The sequence below is a fragment of the Oncorhynchus keta genome, chromosome 23, assembly GCF_023373465.1.
Source record: "Oncorhynchus keta strain PuntledgeMale-10-30-2019 chromosome 23, Oket_V2, whole genome shotgun sequence".
In the NCBI taxonomy this organism is placed as follows: domain Eukaryota; kingdom Metazoa; phylum Chordata; class Actinopteri; order Salmoniformes; family Salmonidae; genus Oncorhynchus; species Oncorhynchus keta.
This window is the reverse complement of record NC_068443.1, coordinates 17,238,836-17,266,515: the sequence shown is the minus strand read 5'-3', so window position 1 is coordinate 17,266,515 and position 27,680 is coordinate 17,238,836. Positions and strand designations below refer to the sequence as shown.

Here is a 27,680-nt window from a genome sequence, read left to right as displayed (position 1 = left end):
ACAACCTAATGAAACTATTCTGAAAATGTGGTATGGTATTTATTAAAGGTTTGAAAAAGGTATACAACTTGTTAGAAACATAGCTGGGGAACAAAGATATTAAACTAGTTTAATGTAAATTTCCTTCAATGATACTGTATATTTCAAGTAACTATCGCATTATACATGCATTATAGCAGAGTTACATTAGGAGGTTATTCTCTTAGGGTTTTAAAGGCACATGCATATACTCCCCTATGTATTCTTTTGGACAATGAAGCTACAACTTTTAATTTGGCTCTATACTCCAGTATTTTGGATTTGAGATAAAATGTTTTATATCAGGGGACAGTACGGAATGTCACCTTTTATTTGAGGATATTTAATGCATATCTGTTTATGCACGTCATATATCTAACCACCACATTTAGAATAATAATTTTGGGGGTGATTATATTTGTCACACAAGTGTGTAATGAAAATGTATTTCTTGCATATCCCAACTCCCGAGACACCCGCAGGGAGTGGAGTCACAGGCAGGCTCTCCATTGTCTAGTGCCCCTGGGGCAATTTGGATTAAGTGCATTGCACAAAGGCACAAGGGTGAAAGATTTCCTTGTCTGCTCCCTTACCAGCAACCTTTGGGTTATTGGCCCAATGCTCTAACCTCGAGACTGCTTGCCACCCCCATTCGAAGGTGTCATAAGTATTTTGGACAAATTCACTTAATTTAGTCAAAAGTTAAATATTTGGTCACACATTCCTACCACACAATGACTACATCAAACGTGTGACTATACAAAGTTGTTGGTTTCATTTGCAGTTTGTTTTGATTGCTTCGGTTGATGTCGTGGCCAATAGAAATGAATGGTAAATAATGTATTGCGTCAGAGTCACTTTTATTGTACATAAGAAATTAAGAATGTAATCTACATTAATGGGGATGCTACCATGATGATGAATAATCCTAAATGAATCGTAGATAATGAGTGAGAAAGTTACAGATGCACATAGATCATGCCCCCAAAACATGCTAACCTCTCACAGATAATATGGGAGGTAAGCGTCTATTTGTGTGGTATGATATTCATGCCTCTAACTTTCTCACTCATCATTTGCTAGGATTCATTCATGATTATCCGTAATCATGGTAGCATTCACATTAATGTAAAAGGGTTCAGAAACATATTCTATTGTTATTTACAATAAAAGTGACTCCAAAATGACACAATACATTATTTACCATTCATTTATACAGGGCACAACATAATCCAAAACAAACTGCAAACGAATCCAACAAGTTTGTAGTCACAAGCTTGATGTAGTCATTGTGTGCTAAGAATATGGGACCAAATATCAAACTTTTGAGAATATGTAATGCATCATATGTGAATTTGTCAAAATACTTATGCCTCCTTCAAATGGGGGGAGAGTACATACATACAGTGCTTTCATTTCTAAACTGTAAAATATATGTCTGAAAATATCCTCAAATAAAAGGTGACATTCTGTACTGTCAGCTCATATAAAACATTTGATCTCAAATCCAAAATCCTGGAGTATAGAGCCAAATAAAAAGTTTTAGCTTCACTGTCCAAATAAATACATAGGGGAGTGTATCAGTAGAGGTATTAGATACAAAAACAAAGCACATCAGTTAGTGTAGAAGATAGCGAGAAGTGTTGATTGGTCTACATTTTCACATTGAAAGTGTTTTCTGAAGCATAATGCAATTATGTTCCTATTTGTTCCATCTGTTCTGAGACTACATTAAACTTGTGTGTGGATCCCCAGGGTATGCGGGTGCCACGTATTGAGACACTGCACTCTCTCCTATGTGAGTTCTTTGATGTGACGTCATATTGGAGCGCTGAGTGAAGCATTTCCCACACTGTGTGCACTTGTAGGGCTTCTCTCCACTGTGGACCACAGCATGTCTGATCAAGTTGCACTGCTTGGTAAAACTCCTGCCACACTGTTCGCAGGTGTACGGTTTCTCTCCAGTGTGACTTCGGAGGTGTTCTTTTAGCTGCCAGAAACGCGGGAAGCTCTTCCCACAGAAGGTGCAGCTGAAACGCCTCTCGGTGGTGCCGCCTGATCTCCACTGAGTCCTCATTCTCTTCACCATGTTAAAACTACTGTGACTCAGGCTGTATCCAGAGAAGGTGGAGGTGGTGGCCATGTTTGACCCTGTCATGCACTCACTCAATCTCACTGTTGCTTCTGAAGCCCTGTATTGATGCTGCCTTGGCTGTAGAGCTAAACTATTTCCTTCATTATTGGAGTTCAGCCTTTTACTGCTCTGTCCCTCTGGCATCTGTTGTCTAGTCTCATCAGCCAATGTCCTGACATGTATTTTCATGTGTTTTGCTGCACTGAACATGTTAGCATGTGGTTTCCATATAGAAGAGTGAAGCGATGGCCCTACATCATCTGTCATAGTAGGAACAGATGGCAGCCCACTATGAGATGGGACCATTGAGATATTCTGAGAGTAATCTTCTGTGGAATGAAAGGAGAAATCTGGGTGGCCATCAGGGTCAGTGTCTCTGCCTGGATCCACAGAGGTCATCAGCTGCCCATCAGTCTCATCCACGACAAACTGGTCAGGTCCTGCCAGGGTCATGGTCTGATCCAGCTCCTCCTCTTTCACCATCACTAGGTCTAGTAATTCCTCGTCCGAAAGGTGCTGCTCTGTGCTGAACACCTCTGTAGATGCGAGCCGGGGTGTTCCTGGTTCCTCTGGATGATCAGAATTGGGGTAGTGTTCCACTGAGTCTTCATGAGATGTATTGGGTTGTGTGATGAAGTCCTCATCACAGTGCCGTTGCTCAAAGGATGGTGGTTTCCCAGGCTTGGAACCAGACTCTAATGATTTGAGGAAGAACAGAAATTAAACATTATAAAATACCCTTAACAGTTGCAAAATGCAACTGCTTTAGAACTGACTGTGTGCGTACATTCCCTCCATATGCCAGAACACAAAACACTTAACACCAATGTAGTAATTTGGAACGTGCATACCACCACACCCTCACAGTCTTCCATAGACAGACTGAGCCGTACCCCTTATGGTCACACCCACCCTCTCCAGTGATCCTGAACTCTTCCTGAGGGTCAGTCTTCCACACATCCTCTGCTGTCTCCTCATCTTTGATCAGTATGGGTTCAGTCTCCACTCTCTGCTCCACATCTGTAGGCTGTAACAGGGACTGAGATTATTACTCTGGACACACGCCATATATTTATTTATATTACCTTTATTCAACCAGGAAAAGCCCATTGAGACAGTCTCTTTTGCAAGGGAGACCTGGCCAGAAGGCAGCAGCAATCAATACATTACAACACTTAAAACATACAATACAATCAAATCAGCACAGCAATACAATCCAGCCTACAGGAAACATTTACACTCCTCCTGAACAGAGTTTTGTACCAGAGTTTTAAAGTCATCGAGGGCCACTAGACTACTACATCCAGTTGAAGCATACTTTCCAGAACATTCCATGCCTCTCGTGCACAATAGGAGAAGCAGTCTTTTGCCTAACACAGTAAGGGCCCTGGGGACTTTAAGTAGCAACCACCTAGTAGATCGTGGTTGCTACTTGCTACTTATTTTCCACCATAATTTGCAAATAAATCCATTAAAAATCCTACAATGTGATTTTCTGGATTTTTTTTCTTCTCATTTTGTCTGTCATAGTTGAAGTGTACCTATGATAAAAAAGTACAGGCGTCTCTCAAGTGGGAGAACTTGCACAATTGGTGGCTGACTAGATACTTTTTTGCCCCACTGTACATGCCTTAGTTATAAAAATATATATATAGAATCTTAGCTTTAATTTTACCTGCTTCTATGAACTTCACATATTGGTGCTCGTGGGTCCTTTTAGATGGAAAGCTTCTAGTGGTGAGGGAGAGCAGGCTACAGAGAGAGTTTATCCAGGGCTTTGTATATGAACACATAGCTAATGTATTTCATACTCAATCACACAAAAACGGTAAATTCTCCCGATATTCCGATAACAGAATTGATCCAAGAGATCAGGTCTCTGTAAATGGTGATGTATTACACTCCTTTCAGTTCCAAGGATCTTATGTTATTTTCAGATGTATACGGACTCTGGCTGCCAAAACAGCCAAATACTCCAAACTAAACGTAAATCGATTCTCAATTGCGATACGGTTCTCGAAACATAACGCCCTTTACTTTGATGTCACCACAAAATAATTCCATAAATGCAAAATATACAGTTACTGTACACTGTTTTAACGGGTTTTATCACAGTTGCATCCGACAATATTTTTCAGTGACAACACGTTTCTGGCGGCCTTCTTCCATTACACACTAGGTGTTCGAAGCAGCCTTGGTAACCTTAGCTAAATAGCTCTGGTGGTCCCTCTGACTTCCGTAAACACGTACTGTAACATGGGGATATGGCCTTATGGGAGCACTAACCCTAAACCTATAAAAAGGTGTGTATCAATTTAACCTTTTGGTGTTTTTAAAATTATTTATCGCTTATATGAAAGTTAAGTTCCTTATGCTTCCAAAACCGTACCTCAAGCGATGCATAGTAATGTAGGGTCCCCTGTACAGAAGACGCCTTCATCCAATGACTCTTATGTGTAATGGAATTGCGAGTCATGATCAAGGGCTACACCTGGGGTTGAGAGTCCTCTTCAACAGCCTTCTCTCCGTCTCTCCACTGTGAGTTACTCCTCTGCTTATTCAAAACGATATTGACTGGATATGAAGATCTCTCTGATGCCATGGGATAAAAAAAATCAAAAAATTATTCAGTCAAATATTAGGGCTATTCACACATGTTTTTTTTGCATATACAATCAATTTACCACGAATAACGAATAAATCAACTACCTTTTCTCCTTACTCGTCCTCGTGTCTTCTTCAGCTCGCTCTCCATCATTTGACACTTCCTTTTCAGCACATCAATATCTCGCTGGCTTTGGACAATTTCCATGCGTATAACAGCACAGCTATCATCTACACGATTGTTTATTTCTGCTACAGCTGCTTTAGCCAATACCTCCAGAATGGATACCAACTGTGCCTGGAAATTGCAGCTCGCCATCTTGTCCAACCCAAATTACAGATGCGTATTCCCTGTGTGAAGTAAATAGTATTCAATATCCAAGATTATGTGCAATAAACAATCCGTATATGTCCATAAATGACAACAATGTAGTGAAGCGGAAGAAACGTGCAATCCTTCTTCTTCTTCTATGGTATAATGTCGTTCGCAATAACTTGATGTGCATTTCGCCACCTATTGTGCGGGTGAACAATTTCCAAGCTAATGTGCGATTAACAATCTGTAGATGTTGTTAACTGACAACAATATGGGAAATGCGTGCGCAATTGCATTTCTTGGTCTGCTTCTTGTTCTTCCGCAAACATACGTTGGAAGTGCATCCCGCCTCCAACTGTGTGGGGTGAAAACTGTGGAACTGCTACTTCAACCTCCTTCACCCTAACAGGGCACTCCTGAAACTCGAGCACGTGGTTCCCACCACAAATGCAGCACGGTGTTTCCATCCAATTCCTCTTTCACAACATATTTATATATATGATCAAATATTGTCATCAACACAACCTTATACAACTGTTGTGAAAATGTGGTAAAGTAAAAGGTAAAGTAAAACACACTGAACAAAATATAAATGCAACACACAAAATTTAAAATATTTTACTGAGGTACAGTTTATATAAGGAAATCACAAATCAATCAATTGAAATAAATCAATTAGGCCCTAATCTATGTATTTTACATGACTGGGAATACAGATATGCATCTGTTGGTTAGAAAAAGGTAGGGGCGTGGATCAGAAAACCAGCGTGGAACACGCTCTCCGACACGTGGATACAGAGCATCCCAAACATGCTCAATGGATGACATGTCTGGTGAGTATGCAAGCCATGGAAGAACTGGGACATTTTTAGATTCCAGGAATTGTGTACAGATCTTTGCAACATGGGGCCGTGCATTATCATGCTGAAACATGAGGGGATGGCGGCGGATGAATGGCACAACAATGGGCTTCAGGATCTCATCATGGTATTTCTGTGCATTCAAATTGCCATTGATAAAATGCAACTGTGTTCATTATCCGTAGCTTATACCCGCACATACCAGAATCCCACCGCCACCAAGCTTGTGACACTACAAACTTGGATGCATTTGCAGTTTTTTTGGTTGTGTTTGAGATTATGTTGCACCCAATAGAAATCTATGGTAAATAATGTATTAACACACCATAAGTACTTATGACACTTTTAAATGGGGGGACTAGATACATAAAGTGCATTCATTTCTAAACGGTAAAACAGATATGTATGAAAATACCCTCAAATTAAAAGTGACATTCCTTCGACCACCACATCCGACACTGTCAAATCCTCATTCTTCCACCTTCTTCCACAATATTGCCAAAGTCAGGTCCTCCCTTCCTGCCTTTGAAACCCTCTTCTACGCATTCATCACCTCTCGTCTGGAGTACTGCAACTTACTACTCTCCGGCATTAATGCAAGCTCCCTTTATAAGCTGTAAATGGTTCTGAACACTGCAGCCCGACTCTTCACCCACACTAAGTCCTTGCAGCACATCACCCCTGTCCTCCATGAACGCCACTGGCTCCCTTTTTCCCAACTTGTTAACTACAAGATCCTACTTCTGACCTACAAAGCCCTTCAACACCTTACCTCTACAACCTTCTTCTCCCCTACCAACCCACACGCCTACTCCATTTCAGTACAGCAGGCCTCCTTGCCGTTCCTAAGTCCAAGCTCCAAATCTTCGGCGACAGGGCCTTCTCCAGGGTTGCACCAAGGCTCCAGAACTCTCTCCCACCAAGAATGGCGGAGCCAGAGGGGATGGCTGCCGTTTTACGGGCTCCTAACCAACTGTGCTGTTTTGTTATTTATTTTGCGTTTTGTAACTTGTTTTTTTATTTGTTTTGTACATAATGTTGCTGCTACCGTCTCTTATGCCCAAAAAGAGATTCTGGACATCAGAACACCTTGAACTGGACAAAGAATGTTTCTTTAATGAGTCCGATGTGAAGTATATACTGCTTTCTCGAAGAAAAAGCCCAAATCCCTTTCATTTGAGTGAAGACGGAGAAAAAGGTCAGGCTGCCTTCTGAGAATTCGTAGGCGAGTGAGTAAACCTCCACTACCATCTGTTCTATTGGCCATGTGCAATCATTGCATGCAAACATAAATCAGTTTTACCTAATTTCTACCAGCATGTCACATGTGCAACCAGAGGGAAAAAAACACTCTAGACCACCTTTACTCCACACACCCTGTGTATAGCCTCGTTATTGTTATTTTAGTGTTTTATTTATTTTTATTTTATTTAGGTAGGCTAGTTGAGAACAAGTTCTAATTTGCAACTGCGACCTGGCCAAGATAAAGCAAAGCAGTGTGACACAGACAACAACACAGAGTTACACATGGAGAAAAAATAAACAAGCCAATAACACAATAAACAAATCAATGACACAGTAGAAAAAAGAAAGTCTATATACAGTGTGTGCAAAAGGCACAAGGAGGTAGGCAATAAATAGGCCATAGGAGCGAAGTTACAATTTAGCAGAATAACACTGGATTGATAAATGAGCAGATGATGATGTGCAAGTAGAGATACTGGTGTGCAAAAGAGCAGAAAAGTTAATAAAATAAAAACAGTATGGGGATGAGGTAGATAGATTGGGTGGGCTATTTACAGATGGACTATGTTCAGCTGCAGTGATCGGTTAGCTGCTCGGGGCTTGTAAATAAGCAATTTACTGTGAGGTCAATCTGTTGTATTCGGCGCATGTGTACATCAACATCTTTCAGTCCCTCCTAAAGTCTCACCTCTTCAGCATAGCCTACCCCTTGTGACACATTTGAATGCGGGTCAAAAGAGAAATAAAAGTATTATCTGAGTTGTTTCGCTCCTACCGGCTCTCACCGTCATTAACAGAACTGAGGGAAAACAGCGCCTGACAGGATGGGTCGAAGGACACCGTCTACCGGTTAACCTCGCTTCCTGCTAGCACAGCAGGCGTGAGGATGGGGCGACACTATGCGCTAGTTAGCTTGTTAGTGACACCATGTGCTAGCTTGCCAGTTAGCTTAAACAGTGTCTTGCCCCCGCGTGCCGGAGAAAACTGTGCCTGAGAGGCGCCGACGAAGAACACTGTCGACCGGTGTCTCCCCCGCCTATCGCTAGCACAGCAGGTGGGAGGATGAGGGGACACCATGTGCAAGCTAACTTGCTAGTTAGCTGGGACACAGTGTGCTAGCTAACTTGCAGTATCAAGAAAGATTCCTGCAGATGCAGGAATGCCACGAATTTCAGGCCGCAATTGGGCCCTTCTCAAGAGTTTTGATATCTGCCACACCCCCTTTGAATCAGCAGTTGTAATGTCGGAGGAGAAAAGCATGAACACATTTAAAGAGGATAGATTCTAGAACCAACTTCTCTGGTTATAAACGGCTTATGTGGCATGATATGAGTTAAAAACATAAATTATAGTGTCAAAATGTTCTACAAAGTGTAAATGAGAAAATGTTGTTACACCAGAAAAAATGCTGATACTGTATTTTTAACAGCTGTGAATGACAATAGAATATGAAAGACCAGTGTAATATTTGAACATTGTTATATTAGAAGAACACTCACTGCTTCTACAGTATTATGTGAATGATGGTTTATTCTACGTGGAACTGTTACACTTGCAAGTTATCAAAACACTTTGTTTCAGATATCTACATAAGTTCAGCAATTGCACTCTTCTCATATTACTCTGTAGGCTACTAACCGATACATGACATGATAAAACTTCAAGTAGCAAGCTACTTTTTCATTTTATTTAACGAGGCAAGTCAGTGTAACAAGGTGTAGAACTAGTTTCTCATTACACATTCTAGACACTGGTACTCCTTGCTATCTTGGCATACAGTGCCTGCAGAAAGAATTCCCACCCCTTGACTTTCCCCCCACATTTTCCCTGAATTTAAAATGGATTAAATAGATATTGTGTGACTGGCCTACACACAATACCCCATAATGTCAAAGTGGAATTATGTTTTTAGACATTTTACAAATGAAAATCTGAAATGTCTTCAGTCAATAAGTATTCAACCCTTATGTTACGGCAAGCATAAATAAATTCACGAGTAAAAATGTGCCTAACAAATCACATAGGTTGCATGGACTCATTCGGTGTGCAATAAGTGTAACATGATTTTTGAATGACTACCTCATCTCTATACCCCACACATACAGATAAAAAGTAAGGTAAGGTCCCTCAGTCGCGCATTGCATTTCAAACCGATTCAACCACAAAGACCAGGGAGGTTTTCCAATGCCTCAAAGAAAGGAAACTATTAGTAAACTCAGCAAAAAAAGAAACGTCCTCTCACTGTCAACTGCTTTTATTTTCAGCAAACTTAACATGGGTAAATATTTGTATGGACATAAGATTCAACAACTGAGACATAAACTGAGCAAGTTCCACAGACATGTGACAAACAGAAATTGAATAATGTGTCCCTGAACAAAGGGGGGAGGGGTCAAAATCAAAAGTAACAGTCAGTATCTGGTGTGGCCACCAGCTGCATTAAGTACTGCAGTGAATCTCCTCCTCATGGAGTGCACCAGATTTGCAAGTTCTTTCTGTGAGTTGTTTCCCCACTCTTCCACCAAGACACCTGCAAGTGTCTTCCCGGACATTTCTGGGGGGAATGGCCCTAGCCCTCACCCTCCGATCCCAGACATACTCAATGGGATTGAGATCAGGGCTCTTCACTGGCCATGGCAGAATACTGACATTCCTGTCTTGCAGGAAATCACGCACAGAACGAGCAGTATGGTTGGTGGCATTGTCATGCTGGAGGGTCATGTCAGGATGAGCCTGCAGGAAGGGTACCACATGAGGGAGGAGGATGTCTTCCCTGTAACGCACAGCGTTGAGATTGCCTGCAATGACAAGCTCAGTCCGATGATGCTGTGACACACCGCCCCAGACCATGACGGACCCTACCTCCAAATCGATCCCGCTCCAGAGTACAGGCCTCGGTGTAACGGTCATTCCTTCAACCATAAATGCAAATCTGACCATCACCACTGGTGAGACAAAACCGTGACTCGTCAGTGAAGAGCACTTTTTGCCAGTCCTGTCTGGTCCAGGGACGGTGGGTTTGTGCCACGGTGATGTCTGGTGAGGACCAGCCTTACAACAGGCCTACAAGTCCTCAGTCCAGCCTCTCTCAGCCTATTGCGGACAGTCTGAGCACTGATGGAGAGATTGTGCGTTCCTGGTGTAACTCGGGCAGATGTTGTTGCCATCCTGTACCTGTCCCGCAGGTGTGATGTTCGGATGTACCAATCCTGTGTAGGTGTTGCCACACATGGTCTGCCACTGCGAGGAAGATCAACTGTCCGTCCTATCTCCCTGTAGCGCTGTCTTAGGCGTCTCACAGTACAGCCATTGCAATTTATTGCCCTGGCCAAATCTGCAGTCCTCATGTCTCCTTGCAGCATGCCTAAGGCACATTCACGCAGATGAGCAGGGACCCTGGGCATCTTTCTTTTGGTGTTTTTCAGAGGCAGTAGAAAGGCCTCTTTAGTGTCCTAAGTGTTCATAACTGTTATCTTAATTGCCTACTGTCTGTAAGCTGTTAGTGTCTTCATGACTGTTCCACAGGTGCATGTTCATTAATCGTTTATGGTCCATTGAACAAGCATGGGAAACAGTGTTTAAACCCTTTACAATGAAGATCTGTGAAGTTATTTGGATTTTTGACAAATTATCTTTGAAAGACAGGGTCCTGAAAAAGGGACGTTTCTTTTTTTGCTGAGTTTAGATGGATAAAAAAAGCAGACATTGAATATCCCTTTGAGCATTAATTACACTTTGGGATGGTGTATCAATACACCCAGTCACTACAAAGATAAAGGCGTCCTCAGTAGCCAGACTTCCTAACTCAGTTGCCAGAGAGGAATAAAACTGCTCAGGGATTTCATGGCAAGGCCAATGATGACTTTAAAACAGTTAGAGTTGAATGACTGATAGGATCAAATGGAGGACAGCTTAACATTTTAATTACTCGTAAATGTACTCCACAATACTAATCTAAATGACAGAGCTAAAAGAAGGAAGCCTGTACAGAATTTTAAAAATCAAAATCATACATCCTGTTTGCAATAAGGAACTAAAGTAAAACTGCAAAAAATGTGGCAAAGAAATAAACTTTATGTTCTGGATATAATAACAATAACCTAAAACAACGCCAAATACACACTGGAGTTGCTTACAAGACTACATTAAAATGTTAATGGGTGGTTACAATCTGCTTGAAAATCTATGGCAAGACTTGAAAATTGCTGTCTAGCAATGCTCAACAAACAACTTGCCAGAGCTTGAAGAATTTAAAAAATAATAAATGTGCAAATATTATACAATCTAGGTGCAAAGCTCTTAAAGACTTACCCAGAAAGACCCACAGCTGTAATCGCTGCCAAAGGTGATTCTAACATGTATTGACTCAGGGATGTGAATACTGTATTTAATGTTCAATGCATTTGCAAAAAAATATGTTATCACTATCATTATGGGGTAGTGTGTAATTTTTAAAAATAATACATTTTGAATTCAGGCTGTAACACAAAGTGTGGAATAAGTCAATGGATATGAATACTTTCTGAATGCACTGTAACTGATTTGACAGTGAAATATCACCCAGCTAGCCTATCTCGAAACGGTGCTAGCTAGCTAGCTGCTGTCAGGTTGGCTAAACACAAGATCAACACAGGCTTTAGTCTACACAGAGAACTGAATTAGCAGATCATCTTGAGATCAAGAGAAGTTAACTTCAAAACTTCTAAGTCAGGCAGGTAGCCTGGTGGGTAGGAGCGTTTGGCCAGTCACCAAAAGGTTGCTGGACCGAATCCTTGGGCTGACATGTTAAAAAATCTGTCATCCTATCCCTGAGCAAGACTGTTCCACAGGTGCCGATGACGTGGATGTCGATTAAGGCAGCCCCCCGCTCCTCTCTGATTACCCCTAAAAATACACATTGCAGTTGAATGCATTCAATTGTATCAAAAGTAGCTTAACTCACTGTTACTCAGCCTTGTCCCCGTTTGTTTGTTGTGATTGAAGGGGCAAAGAAACATCCACATTAAACCACAAAGACAACTATTTTGGCCTTCAGGAATGGCTGCTGTATTTCTTAATGAGCACCGGAAGTATCACAAGCGCAATCAGTGAGCGCAGTTCACCTTTAAAAATTATATGCTATTTATCCTTTAATCTATAAAATGTCTTGCACAACTAACTTAAACAAATTATCACTTTACTCATTTATTTTGGGATCCATCCCTGTAACCGTCCTTCCCTGATGATGCTCAAGTGGACAAGGACTGTCTCATTAAATACAAGCACATTTATGTCCATCACTCTCCTCGTCGCTACTCCTCCATTACCTTGGACCTTTTTCAAAAAGAGATGAGGACTGAGGACACATCACATTATTTTCCCTACTTTAAGGCCCTCCCCCTTCTTTTCATTTTTTAAAGTTTCTCCCTGCTGGTGTTGTCTTGTAGTGGTCAGTTTTTAAAAAGTTTCTACAATTCTAAATCGACTTTGGGTCATTGAGAAGCGCTATATAATTGTCCCATGTATTATCATTCATCTAAAAGTGCAGATTGACTCATGAAATCAATATGATTATTTATTATATAACATTGTTTTTATGATTTTGTGGTACAAACACATTGTTACCAGTTGTAAATAAGTTGTTATAATGAAAGTGATGAGCCATCAGTCAAACATATTCACATATCAATTCGTAGGAAAAACTTGTCAAAACGTTTCAAAATACCTTCTGTACCACAATTTCACATAGAAAGTGTTACAGAAAAACAATGCAATTAAGTTTCTATTTGTTCCATCTGTTCTGAGACTACATTAAACTTGTGTGTGGATCCCCAGGGTATGCAGGTATCACGTATTGAGACACTGCATTCTCTGCTATGTGAGTTCTCTGATGTGACGTCATTTTGGAGCGCCGGGTGAAGCACTTCCCACACTGTGTGCACTCATACGGTTTCTCCCCACTGTGGACCATAGCATGTCTGATCAGGTTGCACTGCTTGGTAAAACTCCTGCCACACTGATCGCAGGTGTACGGTTTCTCTCCGGTGTGACTTCGGAGGTGTTCTTTGAGCTGGCAGAGACGCTGGAAGCTCTTTCCACAGAAGGTGCAGCTGAAACGCCTCTCGGTGGTGCCGCCTGATCTCCACTGAGTCCTCATTCTCTTCACCATGTTAAAACTACTGTGACTCAGGCTGTATCCAGAGAAGGTGGAGGTGGTGGCCATGTTTGACCCTGTCATGCACTCACTCAATCTCACTGTTGCTTCTGAAGCCCTGTATTGATGCAGTCTTGGCTGTAGAGCTAAACTATTTCCTTCATTACTTGAGTTCAGCATCTCACTGCTCTGTCCCTCTGGCATCTGCTGTCTAGTCTCATCAGCCAATGTCCTAACATGTCTTTTCATGTGTGCTGCTGCACTGAACATGTTAGCATGTGGTTTCCATATAGAAGAGTGAAGCGATGGCCCTACATCATCTGTCATAGTAGGAACAGATGGCAGCCCACTATGAGATGGGACCATTGAGATATTCTGAGAGTACTCTTCTGTGGAATGAAAGGAGAAATCTGGGTGACCATCAGGGTCAGTGTCTCTGCCTGGATCCACAGAGGTCCACAGCTGCCCATCAGTCTCATCCATGACAAACTGGTCAGGTCCTGCCAGGGTCATGGTCTGATCCAGCTCCTCCTCTTTCACCATCACTAGGTCTAGTGAGTCCTTGTCTGGCTGGTGCTGCTCTGTACTGAACACCTCTGTAGATGCGAGCTGGGGTGTGCCTGGTTCCTCTGGACGATCAGAATTGGGGTAATGTTCCACTGAGTCTCTGGGAGATATATTGGGTTGCGTGATGAAGTCCTCATCACAGTGCCGTTGCTCAGAGGATGGTGATTTCCCAGGCTTGGAACCAGACTCTAAAGATTTGGGGATCAACATAAAATAAACATTACAAAAGACCCTTAACAGTTGCAAAATATGACTGCTTTAGAACGGACTGTGTGCGTATGTGCACTCCATATGCCAGAACATGAAGCACCCAACACCAATGTAGCAATTTGTAAGAGTGCACACCACCACACCCACAGTATTCAATAGACAGACAGAGCAGTACCCCTTATGGTCACACCCACCCTCTCCAGTGATCCTGAACTCTTCCTGAGGGTCAGTCTTCCACACATCCTCTGCTGTCTCCTCATCTTTAATCAGTATGGGTTCAGTCTCCACTCTCTGCTCCACATCTGTAGGCTGTAACAGGGACTGATGTTATTACTCTGGACACACAGCGTATCTAACCCTTTTCATACTCATGAATCACACAAAAATCTCCTGATAATCCAATATCAGAATTTATCCAAGAGGTCAGGTCTCTGTCATTTTAAAAGGTGATGTATCATACCTGGGGTTGAGAGTCCCCTTCAACAGCCAGCTCTTTGTCTCTGCACTGTGAGTTACTCCTCTGTTTTTTCAAAACAATCTTGACTGGATATGAAGATCTCTCTGAAGCCACGGGGTAAAAACCTGGAAAATAATTGTTTTCAGTCAAATATTAAATATTAGGCTATTCAAACATTTGGGTTTTGCATATACTATCAATTTACTAGTCTGGAGATGCGACGTAAAATTTCCTTGAATTCTATATCGGGCATAAATGAGCGTCAGGATCAGGAAAGTTCTCTCACGACCTCACAAGCCAGAATGTTGAATAAAATCATATTTTAACTTGTCGTTGATCCTTGTGCTGGTAGGAAAAGCGGTACGGCAAGCGGTACCGGAGTGCCAAGTCTGGGAACAAAAGGCTCCTGAACAGCTTCTACCCACCAAGCCATAAGACTGCTGAATAGTTAATCAAATGGCTTCCACATATGTAGTGTGTGTGTGTTGGAGTGTGAGTGTGGATAGAGCTGGTGCAAGAGAGTCGGTGCAAGTAGACTCTTGCACCAGCTCTATCCACACTCACACTCCAACACACACATACACTACATAAGCTCACAAAACACACACTTCACATACGCCGCTACTACTCTGTATTATTTATCCTGATTGCCAAGTCACTTTTCCCCCTACCTGCATGTACATACAGTTGAAGTCAGAAGTTTACATACACCTTAGCCAAATACATTTAAACTCAGTTTTTCACAATTCCTGACATTTAATCCTTGTAAAAATTCCCTGTCTTAGGTCAGTTAGGATCACCACTTTATTTTAAGAATGTGAAATGTCAGAATAATAGTAGAGAGAATGATTCATTTCAGCTTTTATTTCATCACATTCTCAGTGGGTCAGAAGTTTACATACACGTAATTAGTATTTGGTAGCATTGCCTTTAAATTGTTTAACATGGGTCAAATGTTTCGGGTAGCCTTCCACAACAAGATGGGTGAATTATGGCCTATTCCTCGACAGAGCTGGTGTAACTGAGTCAGGTTTGTCGGCCTCCTTGCTCGCACACGCCTTTTCAGTTCTGCCCACACATTTTCTATAGGATTGAGGTCAGGGCTTTGTGATGGCCAATCCAATACCTTGACTTTGTTGTCCTTAAGCCATTTTGCCACAAGTTTGGAAGTATGCTTGGGGTCATTGTCCATCTGGAAGACCAATTTGAGAACAAGCTTTAACTTCCTGACTGATGTCTTGAAATGTTGCTTCAATAAATCCACATAATTTTCCATCCTCGTGATGCCATCTATTTTGTGAAGTGCACCAGTCCCTCCTGCAGCAAAGCACCTCCACAAGCCTCCCCCTTTTCCCTCCAAACACAACGATGGTCATTATGGCCAAACAGTTCTATTTTTGTTTCATCAGACCAGAGGACATTTCTCCAGAAAGTACAAACTTTGTCCCCATGTGCGGTTGCAAATCCATAGTCTGGCTTTTTTTTAATGGTGGTTATGGAGCAGTGGCTTCTCCATGCTGAGCGGCCTTTCAGGTTATGTCGATATAGGACTCGTTTTCACTGTGGATATATTTACTTTTGTACCCTTTTCCTCCAGCATCTTCACAAGGTCCTTTGCTGTTGTTCTGGGATTGAATTGCACTTTTCGGACCAAAGTACGTTCATCTCTAGGAGACACAATGAGTCTCCTTCCTGAGAAGTATGACGACTGCATGGTCCCATGGTGTTTATACTTGCATACTATTGTTTGTACAGATGAACGTGGTACCTTCAGGCGTTTGGAAATTGCTCCCATGGATGAACCAGACTTGTGGAGGTGTACAATTGTTCATGTCTAAGATCACTTTAGCACCACCCTAAAAACCCGATTCAAATTCGACACAAACCTTCAAATAGGTATGTAATGACACATTATATAAAAACTCTTTATAGTGTTTTATTTACATTTTAGAGGCAATAAGGTGATACGTTTGACAGATCAAGTGAAAAAATGCAATTTTCCCACACAACATCTCTCCTCACTATCACGCATTAGTTTCGCTTCCCCACACGCCGTTTTTAAAAAGACCCGACGGGGCTCATTGCCTGCTTGAATTATGCAGAAAAGGGCAGCGTTTAGGTCATGTAATTGATTCTGTTGGAAAGGGGAGAAATTGTGCTTTACAATGGTATTGACATTACAGTTGATCTGGAAGTATTAAGAGTTTACATTACACCTGTTGTATTCGGCGCATGTGACAAATACAATTTGATTGTGAGACAATATCCACAGGAAAGTATAATTAAATCAACCTTTCAAAGTGCTCTCGAGTGGCGCAGCATCACTACAGACCCTGGTTCAATCCCGGGCTGTATCACAAATGGTTGTGATCGGGAGTCACATAGGGCAAAGCACAATTGGCCCAGCATCATCCTGGTTTAGGGGAGGGTTTGGTCATCATAGTTAATACTAAGAACAAATTCTTATTTTACAAACTTGCCTAATTAAATAAATAGTGCATTCAGATTTCTATAACCTGAAGCATGCACAAAACCATTACGGACCTAGGCAAGTATGCATGGTGGTGTGCATGTATTTTCAAATTGTGTGCATGCTTCAGGTGATAGAAATATGAATAAATTACTAGCACTTTGAAAAGTTGATTTTATTATACTTTCCTGTGGCTCACACATATTCCTACATGCCAACGGCCCAACCGGTAAAGTAAATTAAACTATTTTTTACATTCTGATCGGTAGAGATCGTGAGTCAACTTTCCTGATCCAAACGCTCATTTATGCCGGACGTTGAATCCAGTATAATTCAGACGTTCCAGGCTATACATTTACAATAAAAAGTAACACATCAACTAACAGTACCTTTTCGTCTGCGCGTCTTCTCCAGCTCGCTCTCCATAATTTGCCACTTCCTTTTCAGTACATCAATATCTCGCTGGCTTTGGGTCATTTCCAAACGTATAACAGCACAGCTATCATCTACACGTTTGTTTATTTCTGCTACTGCTGCTTTAGCCAATACCTCCATAACCGATACCAACTGCGCCTGAAAATTGCAGCTCGCCATCTTGTCCAGCCCAAATTACAGATGCGTATTCCTTGTGTGAAGTAAATACTATTCAATTTCCAAGATAACGTGCAAAAACAAGCCGTATATGTTGATAAATGACAACAATGTAGTGAAGCGGGAGATACGCGCAATTGTTCTTCTTCTTCTGTGGTATAATGGCGTTCGCAACAATGTGATGTGCATTCCGCCACCTACTGTGCGGGTGAATAATAAAGATCCCAAAAATTGAAATATGTAAGTAAAATATGAATTAAAAAAACATCAACCTGCTTTTCTGTTTAAAAAAAAAAAGAAAAAAAAAAGTTCTTATCAGGTCGAACGACTCGAACGACTCCTGTTAGGGCGGGACATTTCCGAGCGACAATAGTCCTTGTTGTGTTTCTGCTGTGAAATCTTGAAGCCCCTGCCAGTTTATTTATTACCGTAAATATCAGAGTGCAACAGCCTTTCAAAAATGTTATGAATTAGCACTGGCCAGCAAATAACAGGGTATATTCTCATTTGCATATACAGTGAAAGGTAGCCATATCTAGAAGACAAAAAAAATGCAGGTGGCACACTTGGTTATTAATGCATAATAGGCCTTCAGAAAGTATTCACAGCCCTTGACATTTTCCACATGATGCTATGTGACAGCCTGCATTTAAAATTGATTACATTTGGATTTTGTATCACTGGCATACACACAATACCCCATATTGTCAAAGTCAAATGATGTTTAGACATTTTTACTAATGAATTCAAAATGAAAAGCTGAATTCTCTTATGGCAAGCCTAAATAAGTTGAGAAGTAAACATTTGCTTGAGTCACATAAGTTGCATGGACTCACTCTGTGTGCAATAATAGTGTTTTAACATGATTTTTGAATGACTACCTCATCTCTGTACCCCACACTTACAGATAATTGTAAGGTGCCTCAATCGAGCAGTGAATTTCAAACACAAATTCAATCACAAGACCAGGGAAGTTTTCCAATGCCTCACAAAGAAAGGCCCCTATTGGTAGATGGGTAAAATAAAATCATTCTAAAAGCAGACTGCACCTGTACATAGCCCATCCAACTACCCCATCCCCATACTGTTATTTATTTTGCTCCTTTGCACCCCAGTATCTCTACTTGCACATTCATCTTCTGCACATCTATCACTCCAGTGTTTAATTGTTTTATTGTAATTGTTTCGCCACTATGGCCTATTTATTGTCTTACCTCCCTCATCTGCTAACACTGTATATAGACTTTTTCTATTGTATTATTGACTGTATGTTTGTTTATTCCATGTGTAACTCTGTTGTTGTATGCGTCTAACTGCTTTGCTTTATCCTGGCCAGGTCGCAGTTGTAAATGAGAACTTGTTCTCAACTAGCCTACCTGGTTAAATAAAGGTGAAATAAATAAATAAAAACATTGAATATCCCTTTGAGCATGGTGAAGTTAATACTTACACTTTGGATGGTGCATCAATACACCCAGTCACTACAAAGACACAGGTGGCCTTCCTAACTCAGTTGCAAGAGTATTTCACCATGAGGCCAATGGTGACTTAAAAACAGTTACAGTGGGGCAAAAAAGTATTTAGTCAGCCATCACTTGTGCAAGTTATCCCACGTAAAAAGATGAGGCCTGTAATTTTCATTATAGGTAAACTTCAACTATGACAGACAAAATGAGAGAAAAAAAATCCAGAAAATCACATTGTAGGATTTTTAATGAATTTATTTGCAAATTATGGTGGAAAATAAGTATTTATAAGTGGGAGAACTTGCACAATTTGTGGCTGACTAAATACTTTTTTCCCCCACTGTATAGTTTAATGGCTGTGATCGGAGAAACAGAGGACAGCATAACATTGGAGTCAGTGGTGGAAAAAGTACCTAATTGTCAACCTTGAGTCAAAGTAAACATACCTTAATAGAAAATGACTCAAGTAAAAGTCAACCAGTAAAATATTAAAAGTATTTGGTAATAAATATACTTAAGTATCGAAACTAAAAGTATAAATAATTTCAAATTCTTTACATTAAGCAAACCAGATGGCACAATGTTCTTGTTTTTTTAGCCAGGGGCACACTCCAACATTCAGACAACTTATAAATGAAGTGTTTGTGTTTAGTGAGTCAGATCAGACGCAGTAGGGATAACCAGGGATGAACTCTTGATAAGTGTGTGAATTGGACCATTTTCCTGTCCTGCTAAGCATTCAAAATGTAACAAGTACTTTCGGGTGTCAGAGAAAATGTATGTAGTAAAAAGTACATTATTTTCTTGAGGAATGGAGTGAAGTAAGAGTAAAAAGTTGTCAAAAATATAAATAGTAAAGATTCCCCAAAAAACAACTTAAGTGGTACTCTAAAGTATTTTTGAATAAGTACTTTACCCCACTGATTGTAGTTACTCCACAATACTAACCTAAATGACAGAGTACATTTTCTATTTAACCGTTATTTTACTAGGTAAGTTGACTTCTATTTTTTATTTCACCTTTACTTAACCAGGTAGGCAAGTTGAGAACAAGTTCTCATTTACAATTGCGACCTGGCAAAGATAAAGCAAAGCAGTTCGACACATACAACAACAACACAGTTACACATGGAATAAACAAACATACAGTCAATAATACAGTAGAAACAAGTCTATATACGATGTGAGCAAATGAGGTGAGATTTGGGGAGGTAAAGGCAAAAAAGGCCATGGTGCGAAGTAAATACAATACAGCAAGTAAAACACTGGAATGGTAGATTTGCAGTGGAAGAATGTGCAAAGTAGAAAAATAAATAATGGGGTGCAAAGGAGCAAAATAAATACAGTAGGGGAAGAGGTAGTTGTTTGGGCTAAATTATAGGTGGGCTATGGACAGGTGCAGTAATCTGTGAGCTGCTCTGACAGTTGGTGCTTAAAGCTAGTGAGGGAGATAAGTGTTTCCAGTTTCAGAGATTTTTGTAGTTCGTTCCAGTCATTGGCAGCAGAGAACTGGAAGGAGGGGCGGCCAAAGGAAGAATTGGTTTTGGGGGTGACCAGGGAGATATACAGTACCTGCTGGAACGCGTGCTACAGGTGGGTGCTGCTATGGTGACCAGCGAGCTGAGATAAAGGGGGACTTCACCTAGCAGAGTCTTGTAGATGACATGGAGCCAGTGGGTTTGGCGAGGAGTATGAAGCGACGGCCAGCCAACGAGAGTGTACAGGTCGCAGTGGTGGGTAGTAGATGGGGCATTGGTGACAGAACGGAGGAACTGTGATAGACTGCATCCAATTTATTGAGTAGGGTATTGGAGGCTATTTTGTAAATGACATCGCCGAAGTCGAGGATCGGTAGGATGGTCAGTTTTACAAGGGTATGTTTGGCAGCTTGAGTGAAGGATGCTTTGTCGCGAAATAGGAAGCCAATTCTAGATTTAACTTTGGATTGGAGATGTTTGATGTGAGTCTGGAAGGAGAGTTTACAGTCTAACCAGACACCTAGGTATTTGTAGTTGTCAACATATTCTAAGTCAGAACTGTCCAGAGTAGTGATGCTGGACGGGCGGGCAGGTGCAGGCAGCGATCGGTTGAAGAGCATGCATTTAGTTTTGAGTTTGTGTTGCAGGAAGCAAATTTCAGCTTGAAAAAGCTAGCCTTGGCTTTTCTAACTGCCTGCGTATATTGGTTTCTAACTTCCCTGAAAAGTTGCATATCACGGGGGCTGTTCAATGCTAATGCAGAACGCCATAGGATGTTTTTGTGTTGGTTAAGGGCAGTCAGGTCTGGAGAGAACCAATGGCTATATCTGTTTCTAAATGTCTTGAATGGGGCGTGCTTATTTAAGATGGTGAGGAAGGCATTTAAAAAGAAAAACAGGCATCCTCTACTGACAGGATGAGGTCAATATCCTTCCAGGATACCCAGGCCAGGTCTATTAGAAAGGCCTGCTCGGTGAAGTGTTTGACAGTGATGAGTGGAGGTAATTTGACCACTGACCCATTACGGATGCAGGCCATGAGGCAGTGATTGCTGAGATCTTGGTTGAAAACAGCAGAGGTGTATTTAGAGGGCAATTTGGTTAGGATGATATCTATGAGGGTGCCCGTGTTTAAGGCTTTGGGGTGGTACCTGGTAGGTTCATTGATCATTTGTGTCAGATTGAGGGCATCAAGCTTAGATTGTAGGATGGCTGGGGTGTTAAGCACGTTCCAGTTTAGGTCACCTAGCAGCACGAGCTCTGAAGATAGATAGGGGGCAATCAGTTCACATATGGTGTCCAGAGCACAGCTGGGGGCAGAGGGTGGTCTATAGCAGGCGGCAACAGTGAGAGACTTGTTTTTAGAGAGGTGGATTTTTAAAAGTAGAAGTTCAAATTGTTTTGGTACAGACCTGGATAGTAGGACAGAACTCTGCAGACTCTCTCTGCAGTAGATTGCAACACCACCCCCTTTGGCCTTTCTATCTTGTCTGAAAATGTTGTAGTTAGTTATGGAGATTTCAAGAGTATTTGGTGGTCTTCTTTTGGTGGACTGAGAACCCATTCTCATTTACAGCAACAACCTGGGGAATAGTTACAGGGGATCGGATGAAGGAGTCAATTGTAAGCTTGGTTTGATTAGGTGACCGTATGAGGGCAAGATTGGGATTTTAGCCTGGACACCGGGGTTAACAACCCTATTCTTACAATAAGTGCCATGGGCTCTTTAGTGACCACAGAGTCAGGACACCCATTTAACATCCCATCCGAAAGATGGCACCCTACACAGGGCAATGTCCCCAATCACTGCCCTGGTCCATTGGGATATTTTTTTCAGACCAGAGGAAAGGGTGGCTCCTACTGGCCCTCCAACACCTGTTCCAGCAGCATCTAGTGTCTGATGCAGGGTGGTATGCTGCTGCTGGAAATGAAGGATGCTTGTAAAGAATAAAAATATCCCAAAACACTCATCCTGTTTGCAATAAGGCACTATAGTAAAACTGAAAAAAGTGTGGCAAAGAAATTAACTTTATGTCCTGAATACAAAGCGTTTGGGGCAAATCCAACAACACATCACTGAGTACCACTCTTCATATTTTCAAGCATGGTGGTGGCTGCATCATGTTATGGGTATGCTTGTCATAATTTACTATATCCACAGTAAAACGAGTCCTATATCGAAATAACCTGAAAGGCTTTGGAGAAATGTCCTCTGGTCTGATGAAACAAAAATAGAACTGTTTGGCCATAATGCCCATTGTTATGTTTGGAGGAAAAAGGGGGAGGCTTGCAAGCCAAAGACACCATCCCAACTGTGAAGCACGGGGGTGCAGTATCATGTTGTTGGGGTGCTTCGCTGCAGGAGGGACTGGTGCACTTCACAAAATAGATGGCTTCATGAGGGAAATTATCTGGATATATTGAAGCAACATCTCAAGACATCAGTCAGGAAGTTAAAGCTTGTTCTCAAATTGGTCTTCCAGATGGACAATGACCCCAAGCATACTTCCAAACTTGTGGCAAAATGGCTTAAGGACAACAAAGTCAAGGTATTGGATTGGCCATCACAAAGCCCTGACCTCAATCCTATAGAAAATGTGTGGGCAGAACTGAAAAAGTGTGTGCGAGCAAGGAGGCCTACAAACCTGACTAATTTACACCAGCTCTGTCAGGAGGAATGGGCCAAAATTCACCCAAATTATTGTGGGAAGCTTGTGGAAGATTACCTGAAATGTTTGACCCAAGTTAAACAGTTTAAAGGCAAGGCTACCAAATACTAATTGAGTGTATGTGAACTTCTGACCCACTAGGAATGTGATGAAAGAAATAAAAGCTGAAATAAATCATTCTCTACTATTATTCTGACATTTCACATTCTTAAAATAAAGTGGTGATCCTAACTGACCTAAGACAGGGCATTTTTACTAGGATAAAATGTCAGGAATTGTGAAAAACTGAGTTTAAATTTATTTGGCTAAGGTGTATGTAAACTTCTGACTTCAACTGTAGTGTATTACATTTAGTCAAATGTTTAGTATTTGGTCCCATATTCCTAGCACGCAATGACTAAATCAAGCTTGTGACTCTACAAACTTGTTGGATGCATTTGCAGTTTGTTTTGGTTGTGTTTCGGATTATGTTGTGCCCAATATAAATTCATAGTAAATAATGTATTGTGTCATTTTGGAGTCACATTGTAAATGAGAAATGTTTTTTTAAATAGGTTATTGAAATAAATAAAAAATTAGGAGCCCTTAACAGTCAAACATGAAAAACATTTCACAAATGAATTCGTAGGAAAATCTAGTCAAAATGTCTCAAAATACCTTATGTACCAACTTTTCCCATAGAAGATGTTATCCAAAAAATTATCAGATTATTAACTTTGTTCCATCTGGTCTGAGACAACATTAAACTTGTGTGTGTATCCCCAGGGTATGCGGGTACCATGTATTGAGACTTTGGAGGCTGCTTATGGTAGAGAAATTCATATTAAATTATCTGGAAACAGCTCTGGTAGACATTTCTGCAGTCAGCATGCCAATTGCACGCTCCCTCAAAATTTGAGGCATTGTGTTGTATGACAAAACGACATATTTCAGAGTGGCCTTTTTTTGTCCCCAGCACAAAGTGCGCCTCTGTAATGATCATGCTGTTTAATCAGCTTCTTGATATGCTTCCTAACCCTAACAGGGGGATGGATTATCTTAACGTTTTGATAACCATGTAAATCTCAATCAATATATTCGACTCTATTTACTCAGATTCGAAAATGTTAATTACCGTCAACGTAGGCATTATGCAAAACTACAAATCCCTGCAAGCTCCTGCATGTCATCTCTAACTGACGCCTTTGCTAACAGGTATTGTGTCAATTTACAACTTGCACAAGACAGTTCACAGAACTGTCAATTGAAAAACATTTTGCGAGTTTATTCATTACTACATTTAGCTAACAGATAGTTAATCCAGAGATTCTTACCTTTGCCTCGACAGTCTCGTCTAGATCATCATGGCATTTGTAGTTCTTATGATAGCCACATTAGCAGCTAATTAGCATTACATTTTGGGGGGGGAGTAAATACTTAATTGAGATATTTACATGGTTATCAAAATGTCATGTCAGGGTAAGCCTACATGAAACACAGCCCTTATTTGAAGTGTTTCTAAAATCCCCAATGGGAACAATTTATGGTGGAATAACAATAGAAACCATGTTAGTTTGACCGCTAGGTTTTATGGGTATTATGACTCATACTGTGGTACTCTATTCGTTATTGGGCAAACTAAGACGTCTCCCCCTTCTTGATAGCCCCCCTTTTGACGAGGAAGCACAAGTGTATCCTAGCACAGAAGAGTTTTAACACTTCAACACACCCTTTGAATCAGCCGTTGAATTGTCGTCAGAGAAAAGCATGCACACATTTAAAAACAATATGCTACTTAATCTTTTATGTATAAAATGTATTGCAAAACTAACTTACATTTTTTTCATCGCTTTACACATTTATTTTGGGATCCACCCCGGTAAACGTCCTTTGCCTGATGGATAAGGACCATCTCATTCCATAAAAGCACATTTTCGTCCACATCACTCTCCTCACCCCCTCTCCTCCATTATTTTGACCTTTTTTCCAAAGGAGGCGGGAGAGGACTTGGATGAAAAGACACAGGAGTTGAGCAAATCTAATTGAAAAAAAGCACCTACACACACTCTTGTCCTTACTTTAAGCCCCTCCCCCTTCTCTTTGTTTCTCCTGCTATTAGTCTGGTGCCGTCTTGTGATCATTTTTTTCAACAATTGTAAAGCAATTTTGGGTCATTGAAAAGCTCTACATATAGGTCTCATGTATTAGTATTATTGATCTAAAAGACAGATTCACTCTCAAAATCAAGCCTTCAACAATCAAACAAGAAAAGCACAAACTATTTGGAGGAAAAGCTTGTCAAAATACCTTCTGCACCACAATTCCATGTAGAAAGAGTTACAGAAAAACTGAAATTATGTTCCTATTTGTTCTGAGACTACATTAAACTTTTGTGTGGATCCCCAGGGTATGCAGGTATCACGTATTGAGACACTGGACTCTCTCCTATGTGAGTTCTCTGATGTGATGTCATTTTGGAGCGCCGGGTGAAGCACTTCCCACACTGTGTGCACTCGTAGGGCTTCTCCCCGCTGTGGACCATAGCATGTCTGATCAGGTTGCACTGCTGGGTAAAACTCCTGCCACACTGATCGCAGGTGTACGGTTTCTCTCCGGTGTGACTCCGGAGGTGTACTTTGAGCTGGCAGAGACGCTGGAAGCTCTTCCCACAAAAGGTGCAGCTGAAACGCCTCTCGGTGGTGCCGCCCGACCTCCATTGAGTCCTCATTCTCTTCACCATGTTAAAACTACTGCGACTCAGGCTGTATTCTGAGAAGGTGGAGGTGGTGGCCATGTTTGACCCTGTCATGCACTCACTCAATCTCACTGTTGCTTCTGAAGCCCTGTATTGATGCTGCCTTGACTGTAGAGCTAAACTATTACCTGCATTATTTGAGTTCAGCGTCTCGCTACTCTGTCCCTCTGGCATCTGTTGTCTAGTCTCATCAGCCGATGTCCTGATATGTCTTTTAATGTGTTTTGCTGCACTGAACATATTAGCATGTGGTTTCCATATAGAAGAGTGAAGCGGTGGCCCCACTTCATTGGTCATCGTAGGAATGGATGGCAGCCCACTATGAGATGGGTAAATTGAGATATTCTGAGAGTACTCTTCTGTGGAATGAAAGGAGAAATCTGGGTGGCCATCAGGGTCAGTGTTTCTGCCTGGATCCACAGAGGTCCACAGCTGCCCATCATTGTCATCCATGACAAACTGGTCAGGTCCTGCCAGGGTTGTGGTCTGATCCAGCTCCTCCTCTTTTTCATCTTTCACCATCACTAGGTTTAGTGAGTCCTCGTCTGGCCGGTGCTGCTCTGTGCTGAACACCTTTGTAGATGAGAGCCGGGGTGTTCCTGGTTCCTCTGGACGATCAGAATTGGGGTAATGTTCCACGGAGTCTCTGGGAGATATATTGGGTTGTGTGATGAAGTCCTCATCACAGTGCCGTTGCTCAAAGGATGGTGATTTCCCAGGCTTGGAACCAGGCTCTACAGATTTGGGGATCAACATAAATTAAACATTATAAAAGACCCTTAACAATTGCAAAATACGACTGCTTTTGAACGGACTGTACATGCACGCCATATGCCAGAACATAAAACACCCGACAGCAATGTAGCAAATTGGAACGTGCATACCACCACATCAACACATTCTTCCATAGACAGACAGAGCAGTACCCCTTATGGTCACACCCACCCTCTCCAGTAATCCTGAGCTCTTCCTGAGGGTCAGTCTTCCACACGTCCTCTGCTGTCTCCTCATCTTTGATCAGTATGGGTTCAGTCTCCACTCTCTGTTCCACATCTGTAGGCTGTAACAGGGACTGAGGTTAATACTCTGGACACACAGCATATCTAACCCTTTTCATACTAATGAATCACACGAAAGCGGTAAATTCTCCTGATATTCCAATAACAGAATTGATCCAAAAGGTCAGGTCTCTATAACTCTAAAAGGTGATGTATCACACATGGAGAGAGTCCTCTTCAACTGCCATATTGTCTTCTCCCCACTGCGAGTTACTCCTCTGCTTGTTCAAAACAATCTTAACTGGATATGAAGATCTCTCTGATAACATGGGGTAAAAACCTGGAAAATAATTGTATTCAGTCAATTATTAGGATTATTCACACATTTGTGTCTTTATTAATTTGTTCAAGAAGTAATCAAATTACCGTGAAGTACTACCTTTTCTCCTGACTCGTCCTCGTGTCTTCTTCAGCTCGCTCTCCATCATTTGACACTTCTTTTTCAGTACATCAATATCTCGCTGGCTTTGGGTCATTTCCAAACGTATAACAGCACAGCTATCATCTACACGATTGTTTATTTCTGCTACAGCTGCTTTAGCCAATACCTCAAGAATGGATACCAACTGCGCCTGAAAATTGCAGCTGGCCATCTTGTCCAACCCAGGATTCTCTGTGATTAAGTAAATAGAATACAATTCTCTAACTAGCCAATGTGTAAGAAACAATCC

General features: G+C 41.4%; 3 protein-coding genes across 4 annotated transcripts; all 3 read right to left on the bottom strand.

Moving 5' to 3' along the window:
• Positions 1–17: 17 nt before the first annotated feature.
• LOC127905971 (zinc finger protein 572-like) lies at positions 18–5,489 on the bottom strand. Of its 2 annotated transcripts, none has more exons than XM_035799605.2 (4): positions 4,862–5,489; positions 4,644–4,744; positions 3,065–3,179; positions 18–2,847 (listed from the first exon to the last, which is right to left on the bottom strand). In XM_035799605.2, exons 1-4 carry the CDS (start codon positions 5,073–5,075, stop codon positions 1,745–1,747), a joined length of 1,533 nt encoding a protein of 510 aa, XP_035655498.2. In that variant the 5' UTR covers positions 5,076–5,489; the 3' UTR covers positions 18–1,744. The 2 variants fall into 2 exon arrangements, with proteins under 2 accessions (XP_035655498.2, XP_052332632.1); XM_052476672.1 differs by having other exon boundaries at positions 4,542–4,744; positions 4,862–4,910.
• A 3,926-nt stretch (positions 5,490–9,415) lies between these two features.
• Positions 9,416–17,951, bottom strand: LOC118401914 (zinc finger protein 263-like). Its single transcript, XM_035799600.2, has 4 exons — positions 17,404–17,951; positions 14,548–14,669; positions 14,282–14,396; positions 9,416–14,065 (listed from the first exon to the last, which is right to left on the bottom strand). Exons 1-4 carry the CDS (start codon positions 17,606–17,608, stop codon positions 12,963–12,965), a joined length of 1,545 nt encoding a protein of 514 aa, XP_035655493.1. The 5' UTR covers positions 17,609–17,951; the 3' UTR covers positions 9,416–12,962.
• Positions 17,952–20,068: 2,117 nt separating this feature from the next.
• Positions 20,069–27,028, bottom strand: LOC118401921 (zinc finger protein 35-like). The gene is made up of 2 exons (XM_035799613.2): positions 26,897–27,028; positions 20,069–26,685 (listed from the first exon to the last, which is right to left on the bottom strand). The coding sequence occupies exon 2, from the start codon at positions 26,471–26,473 to the stop codon at positions 25,574–25,576; it is 900 nt and encodes a 299-aa protein (XP_035655506.1). The 5' UTR covers positions 26,474–26,685; positions 26,897–27,028; the 3' UTR covers positions 20,069–25,573.
• Between the last annotated feature and the right edge of the window lie 652 nt (positions 27,029–27,680).

Excerpts from the sequence above, each read along its gene's own strand:
- LOC118401914 (XM_035799600.2), bottom strand. The coding sequence starts at position 17,608 with ATGGCGAGCTGCAATTTTCAGGCGCAGTTGGTATCGGTTATGGAGGTA. Across the intron at positions 14,670-17,403 it reads GAAGACGCGCAGACGAAAAG|GTTTTTACCCCGTGGCTTCA; the intron begins GTACTGTTAGTT and ends ATTATTTTCCAG. Across the intron at positions 14,397-14,547 it reads AAGGGGACTCTCAACCCCAG|CCTACAGATGTGGAGCAGAG; the intron begins GTATGATACATC and ends TCCCTGTTACAG.
- LOC127905971 (XM_035799605.2), bottom strand. The coding sequence starts at position 5,075 with ATGGCGAGCTGCAATTTCCAGGCACAGTTGGTATCCATTCTGGAGGTA. Across the intron at positions 3,180-4,643 it reads AAGAGGACTCTCAACCCCAG|CCTACAGATGTGGAGCAGAG; the intron begins GTGTAGCCCTTG and ends TCCCTGTTACAG. Across the intron at positions 2,848-3,064 it reads GTTCAGGATCACTGGAGAGG|AGTCTGGTTCCAAGCCTGGG; the intron begins GTGGGTGTGACC and ends TCAAATCATTAG.
- LOC118401921 (XM_035799613.2), bottom strand. The coding sequence starts at position 26,473 with ATGGTGAAAGATGAAAAAGAGGAGGAGCTGGATCAGACCACAACCCTG.